Source organism: Otolemur garnettii, unplaced genomic scaffold (assembly GCF_000181295.1).
Source record: "Otolemur garnettii isolate 467f Iridium unplaced genomic scaffold, OtoGar3 scaffold00016, whole genome shotgun sequence".
In the NCBI taxonomy this organism is placed as follows: Eukaryota; Metazoa; Chordata; class Mammalia; order Primates; family Galagidae; genus Otolemur; species Otolemur garnettii.
This window is the reverse complement of record NW_003852411.1, coordinates 14,833,461-14,841,127: the sequence shown is the minus strand read 5'-3', so window position 1 is coordinate 14,841,127 and position 7,667 is coordinate 14,833,461. Positions and strand designations below refer to the sequence as shown.

Here is a 7,667-nt window from a genome sequence, read left to right as displayed (position 1 = left end):
TTTGTCCTTATTCCCTAAACAATACAGTATGAAGACTTTTGACAATATAGCATTTACCTTGTATTAAGATGCAGTATAAGTAATATGGAAGTGATTTTAAAGCACCAGTCCTCGACCTCTTTGGCACCAGGGATTAGTTCCAAGACAGTTTTTCCATGAACTGGAGGCAGGAGGATGGTTTTGATAGAGTCTGCAAGCAATTGATTTACTGTGGTCTCTGTCCAGTCCATCCTCTCTGCTAATGATAATCTGTATTTGCAGGTGCTCCCCAGTGCTAGCATCATGGCCTCAGCTCCACCTCAGAGCATCAGGCATTAGATTCTCACAAGGAGCATCAACCTGGATCCGGCACGTGCACAGTTTGCTCCTGTGAGAATCTAATGTTGATCTGAAGGAAGGTGGAGCTCTGGTGGTGATGCAAGCCATAGGAAGCTCCGTAAATACAGTGGAAGGTTCTCTTGCTTGCCTGCTGCTCACCTTCTACTGTGCAGCCCAGTTCCTAACAGGCCACAGCCTGGGAGTTGGAGACCACAGGTTTAAGTATGTATGTAGCTCATACGCAAGTACTACGCCATTATTTAAGGGCCTTGAGCATGTGTGGATTCTAGTGTCTACAGACAGTCATGAAGTCAGTCCCCTGAGGATAACTATGTATTTTGATGTGTGTTCCATAGATTCTAAGTATTTGAGGTATCTTGGTAAACTATTGACCATGGTAAGCTTATTCAGTATTGTTGATTGAGGAGTGTCCTTTGGATCTCTAAACATGTATTGTGTTGTGTCTTATCTGTCTTTGCCACATGTATTTTACACATTTTTTAAGACTAAAAAAGTTATGCAATTTCATTTTTTCTCTCACGTACCCACTTAAGTGGAAAGGTATGCCTTTTGCTTGTCTTACAAAGACAAGTAACTGTAACATCTATCAGCTACTTGGTGTTTCTGTTTAAAAATATACATGATTTAGTAGCTTAGCTAAAATAAAAGTTTTGTAAAGTGTTATTTCTTGGTGTGGTAGTAGTCATGGGTTTATTTTCTTAAACTTTGAGGAAGACATACATTTTGATCTTTTTGTTTATTTTTTACAGGAATAATGTATTTGTGGCCTTGGACATGAACCGCTCAGTCCTCTGTTGCTGTTAACATAGCGTCAGGGACTGATGAGGGAAGCATGGACCTAATGAATGGACAGGCAAGCAGTGTTAATATTGTAGCTACTGCTTCTGAGGTAAGATATTTGATAAGTTTAGTTGTAAAGTTTTCTACCTGACTTCGTAATTTTTCAAGCACTGTGGTTGAATACCCACAATGTAAATCAGAAGATGAGGAGGCCTTCTAAAAACTAACATTTTTTAGTTTTTTCTTTTTAACTTTTAATTTTGCTATTCACATGTTCACTGTGAAACACTTGATCCTTATACTTGAAAAATAATGGTAAGTAATAACTTAAAACTCTTTCTTGAGTTTAGTTTTAAAGGAAACAGTTTCTTTTGAGGGTAATTTTACATTACATGAATCTTGAGGGCAATACAAGTGAGTACACTTGAGTACAAGGGAATTCCTTTTATTTAATGTTTGGACACCAGCTAGATCCCTTGATTCCAAGCCTATTAGAGTAGATCAAAGAATTATTAACCTTGAATGTTGCAATGGCTTACTCTGCTGATGTAGCTTAGCATTGAAGATGGAGATACAGACTGAACTAGTACTTACCTCAAAGTAGCAACGAAAGTAATTTTATGGTTGGGGAATCACTCCAACATGAGCCAACTGTATTAAAGGGTCGCAGCATTAGGAAGGTTGAGAACCACCGAGTTAATGTATTGTGACTTTATTTTTGTCTCTCTTTTTTTTTTTCTTTGTCTATAAATCTAGGGTACTTGCCTGCTTTCCTCAGTAACTTCAGTATCTGCTTTCCATATTTTATCTTTATTTTTACTGTGTTGAGACAGATGAGAAAAATGTTGATGACCTTTTTAACACCTGCCCTCAAAGTTCCATAGTTGAATTCTGTTTTGCCTTAACCAATTACTTGGGCCTTGATATCACTGAAAATAGTCAAAGTCTGTGGTTTTTCTTTTGGAGATGATTTTCATGTTTTTATCTCTAGCCCTGACTTCCTTTATAATTTTATTAGGCATTTCTGATGGACCAGGCATTTCACTTACACATGTAATGTCAACAAAATCAAATTACTTATTACTGTTATGTTCTATACCTTGTAAAGAAAATAGTGCAGCCCTTTTCTCTGACTTTTGTTAATGGCACCACATTTTTGTAGCCATAATAAGTTTAAATCTTTAGATTTGTTGTTAATTCACTTTCTTTGCCCCCCCCCCAGCCTTTGTCTCATCATAGCAGAAAGCATCTGCTAATAGGACAACTCTTATGTAATATAATCACACAAAAGACATCCCATCACCTTTGCAGTATTCTGCTGGTTAGAAACAAGTGTAGATCCTGCCCACACTCAAGGGGAGAGGATCACACAGGGCAAGGATGCCACGAGGTAGAGATTCTTGGCAGCCATCTTGGAACTGTCTACCTTTGATCCAGGCCTTTTCTGTTTATTTCTGCTACTAAACCACCATCCTAGTTGGTCATTTATTATTTCTTGCCTAGACTGTTGCAGTGGCCTTTTACTTTGGTCTTGTACTTCTATTCTGTGTTGTTTTGGTCCATTTGACTGAAATTTAAGATTAGTATTATTAAAATACAGCTCTTAAATTTTATTTATTTATTTATTGAGACAGAGTCTCATTATGTTACCCTCAATAAAGTACTGTGGATCGCAGCTCACAGCAACCTCAAACCCTTGGGCTTAATTGATTCTCTTTGCCTAAGACTCCCAAGTAGCTGGGACTACAGGCACCTGCCACAACACCCGGCTATTTTTTTTGTTGTAGTTGTCGTTGTTTAGCTGGCCCAGGCTGGGTCGAACTGGCCAGCCTCCGTGTATGTGTCTGGCACCATATAACCACTGTGCTACAGGTGCTGAGCCTCTTAAATTTTATTCTATACCAAAATTATTGGTGGTTCCTCATTGCCTATCAATCAAATGCCCCCTTAGCCTTTTATTCAAGACTTTCCTTAAAATGGTCCCCATTTTTTAATAGATTTAGCTCCTACTAATCCTCTGCTTGAAACTTAAATGCTAGTGAAAGAATTCTGCATTTGCTGATATCTATTAAAACACTAGTTTTTCCTTCTTCTGTTATAACTTTGCCTTTATCAGTTTTTCTACATGGAATTTTTCTTCTCATTCCAATGTACCCCTTTCCTTCCTGCACAAAAAAGAAATTTTGTCTTTCAAAATGTATTTGAAAATGCTTTTAATAAAGTCTTTCTTAATCCCCTAAACAGAGAACTTTCCTGTTTTTGAAACTGTCACTTAAAAAAGAACCTCTTCATAATTTTTTTCATAAATTTATACATAGCTTTTCTTTCTTCTTGAGACGGGGATTATATTGCTTATATATATGTTTGTATTATGTATATGCTTACTTGGTATATTTATAACCATATTTCTTAACTATGTTACATTCATGTGTGTATATATCTGTGTATGCCTATATATATATTTGTAACAATATGTTCAGAAACACCTGGTCTGCTATCACAGAAAGGTACACAAATATTTGTTAAAATACATCATTTCACTTGTATAAAACTTCTATGGACTATCCTAAAAGTGAATAAAATACGTTAAGCTTCACAGTTATACTGCTATGAAAAGTAAGGATAAAAAAGGTAAAAAAAAAAATTAAAAGTCTGCCTTTTAAATTGTCTGTTACTGTGGCAAGAAAATAAAATTAAAAATATGAAATTTCCACCTTCTCTGGAAATACAGGTTTGTTAATATCAAATGCTAATTTCTTATAAAAGTGATGGACTTACAGAATGGATAAGATACTTTATCTGGTTTGGTTGATTTATGCTTCTCAGTACCATGTGTATTTAACCTGTGCTTAAAGCTTCTGCTGTCAGTGGGAGAGTTGCAGTAGATTCATTTTCAGACATTTAAAAGTCTCAGTCTTGAATGAAGTCTCTTGTCTTGAGTGAAGAATTACTGCTCTTCTGACAGTGGACTTTATGCTTAAGTAAGGCTTAGCTTCTGGTCATTACCCCCTTATTGGTACTGGTGAAGCAGGTCAAAGTATATCACTAGTAATTTTTTAAGCCTATAATAATGGCTTGTAAGAAGGAAAAGAGGGAAGTATTTTTTTTTTTGATAAACAATAAAATTGCCATTATGATTTAGTAATTTGTCTTGAACAAATTAACAACTTGGGAAAAATTACCAACTTCTGTTTAAGATTAATGTATTTACAAGACAGGATGTATTGTACTTAGTTATTGAATTAGTGTATACTGATTAACTGATGTCTGTTTGAATTCTTAACCATGTAAATGCATTTCTGTATTAGTTTGGGGACATAAAATAATATCACTGACACACTGTAAGTAGTCATAGTTACAGAGATTATGTACATGAAATAAAATACTCCATTTTATTTATGAAACTTAAGGTTTCTCCTAGAATTTATAAAGAAGTTGGAATTTATCATTCCTGTCCTTGCAATAGGAAAAAAGCTGAATGAACTGAAAATCAGTAATTCTCTTAGCTCTGTCAGAGAATTGATATTGCAGAACAAACTAAGAGTGACGCCCTAAAACTTAGACAGAGAAAGTAGTTACAGAGAGTCAGGGGACCCATGGAAGGGTAGGGAGAAAGTGTAGTTGACAAACTGCTAGAGGTTATGTGTGGACTAGTTTGAGAGTTCAGAACTCTTAGGGACGCAGTCTCAAGTTCCTCTCAGCCTCAAGTTTTGTGAGTTTTATTACCTCTAGGATGCCTACCAGGTTCTTATAGTGAAAATCAGAGAAAAGTCCCCTTTGACTGCTAGCAAGCAGGCAGAACTGGAAAGTAGCCATTCTGAAAGACACTCAGAGCATTTTGCTTTTCGCTTGCTGCCAAGAGCCTTCCTACTTGGGAGAAGAAAAATCCCTAACTTCAGACTCCTGTAGTCTTCCTCTCTCTTTTAAGCAGGGTGAGAGCAGCTGAAAAGCGTCTGTGCAGGTTGCAATCCAAAGACACAGGCTAATCATAGGACTGTAAGACATTCCCTCCCTCCACACCGTAACCATAAGCTCCTATATAATACGAACAGAGGATTTCAGCTGAAAGGACTGTATGGCTCAAGTAAGAAGGCGTTTCCAGGGGGGTGGCGCCTGTGGCTCAAGGAGTAGGGCTCTGGCCCCATATGCTGGGGTGGCGGGTTCAAACCCAGCCCTGGTCAAAAACTGAAAAAAAAAAAAAAAAAAAAAGAAAAGAAAAAGAGTTTCTAGGGAACCCAAAGACAACAGAGGAGAATGAAACAAGGATGTTAGAGGAAATTGAAGACTCATACACTTACAGCAACACCATGACTCTTAGCATGAGAAACATAAACCCTTACACTAAAGGCCTATTTAGCCAGTTCTTATTACCAAACATACTATCTCTGACTTCAAACAAAAAATTACGAGGCATGCTAAGACACAGGAGTGTAGTCTGAAGAGAAAAGCAGCAGAACCAGATTCAGATATGGCAAAGATTTTGAAAGTAATCAGACTGGGGATTAAAATAACTGTCATTAATATCTTAAAGGCCCTCATGCAAAAAATAGACAACATGTAAGAACAGATGGCTGATAATAAGCAGGGTTATTAAAGCTCTGAGAATCAAAAAGAAATGCTAGAATTCAAAAACATTGTGACAGAAATGAAGAATGCCTTGAGGAGCTCACAAGTAGTAGACAGGTGGCTAGTAAACAGCGAAGGAAAGAACCAGCTTGATGTTGAGCTTTTGCTGAAACTTCCTGAACTGAAATGCAGAGATAATAGAATGAAGGGAAAGGAGCAGAGTAGCCAAGGACTAGGGGGCAATGTTACACATACTAGGGTACCAGAAGGAAGAGAGAGAAAGAAACAGAAGAAATATATTTTTTTTAATTTTTATTTATTTTATTTTGTTTATTCATTTATTTTGCAGTTTTTGGCCAGGGCTGGGCTTGAACCCACCACCTTTGGCATAAGGGGTCAGTGCCCTACTCCTTTGAGCCACAGGTGCCCCCAGAAGAAATATTTAAGGTAGTAATAGTTGAGAATTTTCCAACATTAGTGATACATCATTTCCTTTGTAATAATGGTGGCTCTATACTTGGAGCTACTGCTACTGAAGGCAGGGAGATAAAAAAATGAAGCATAAGAACAAGTGCTCAAAACTGATGTGTAACAGCTGGTGGGTTGACCTGTGTGTGCTATGGTAAGTAAAGCATTGGTTAATTTTTTATTAAATCATAACTTTGTACATTGATGCATTTATGAGGGTCAGCAGTGTATATCACTGCTTCGATATACAATGTGAAATGTTTACCTTGAACTATGGTTAATTTTTTGTGCCATTAACTATAGCCTCATATCCTACCACCATTTAATTCAAGCTCGGTCTGAATGTTCTTGTGTTGATGATCCTCCAAATTCAGCCAACTATTCAGAATATACTTTTATGTCATGACACAGATGAAGTGGAAATTTAATAGCAGTAAGATTTTTAGGGCCGAAATCCACCTTTTGTTCTATATGTAGCAACAGCACATTCAAACTTAAAACAGAAAAAGTTAAAATTGCAGTATAGTGGGAACAGTGCTCCTGGTGTCCAGACTTTCTCCACTGCATGCTGATTTGAGGGACTTTTTTGCTTATCTTTGGTATGGAACATCACACAAAGTGTGCATGGACCTTTTTCTTTGCTAGTCACCTTTCATTAGTGTTTGTGTACTTAATGTCTGGTGCAAGATAACTTTTATTCTTCTCACGTGTGGCAGAAAGGAAAAAAGATTGGTTACTATCACAGACAGAAATGACTTACCTAAGAATGCATTATTCAAGTCTTTAATTAAAGGAGTTCTAACTATTTTTTGATGGCTATGTGATAAAAGTAATCATCTTTTTTTTAATAAAAATTAGTTTTTAAAGTAATAAATACATGTGTATCTTTCTCCCTGACTTCCTTTACCCGTTTGAGAATCATCAACCTAGTTAGAATCTTTTATGTCTATAGAAAATGATAGAATGTCAGGATAAGGAAACTTGACGCACAAGAAAATGACCTAACTCAAGAATGTAAAAATGTAAAAAACAAGAAGTGTGAAATTGAGGTTAGATTTCAAGTTGCTTACCCTTTGAGTACTCTAACAAGTAGCTTTTCTCCAGCATTTGTTAATCCATTGTTCTTAGTTTCCTCGGTTTTTAAGGTCATTTTGGTTTCTGTCGCATAGACTGTGGGACAATATTAAAATGGCTGCATTTTCTTTCAATTTAACAGAAGAGTAGCAGCTCTGAATCATTAAGTGACAAAGGTTCTGAATTGAAGAAAAGCTTTGATGCTGTGGTATTTGACATTCTTAAGGTTACTCCAGAAGAATATGCGGTAAGCACCTTCTGTCTTCTCCAGGTTTTCTATGTAGTTTACATGTTGTTGCTATTGAGTTAGAATTTGTAGACTCTGCAGAAGAGATGATTTTTAAAAAGGTGGATATGGGAATTTGGGGGGAAAGTGACACAACTATAGAACAAGCAGAGGAATAACGAAGGGAAGTTAAGAGTTACAGACTGTTTTGGAG

The 7,667-nt window shown here is 36.6% G+C and overlaps 1 protein-coding gene across 2 annotated transcripts in view; it reads left to right on the top strand.

Moving 5' to 3' along the window:
* The first annotated feature begins 1,084 nt into the window (after positions 1 to 1,084).
* Positions 1,085 to 7,667, top strand: part of RALGPS2 (Ral GEF with PH domain and SH3 binding motif 2) — a 117,810-nt gene continuing 111,227 nt past the window's right edge. For both annotated transcript variants that reach the window (XM_012802712.2, XM_012802711.2), the window contains exons 1-2: positions 1,085 to 1,228; positions 7,370 to 7,474. In XM_012802712.2, coding sequence (XP_012658166.1) covers positions 1,172 to 1,228; positions 7,370 to 7,474 — 162 coding nt within the window. In that variant the 5' untranslated portion in view covers positions 1,085 to 1,171. The remainder of the gene's footprint in view (positions 1,229 to 7,369; positions 7,475 to 7,667) is intronic.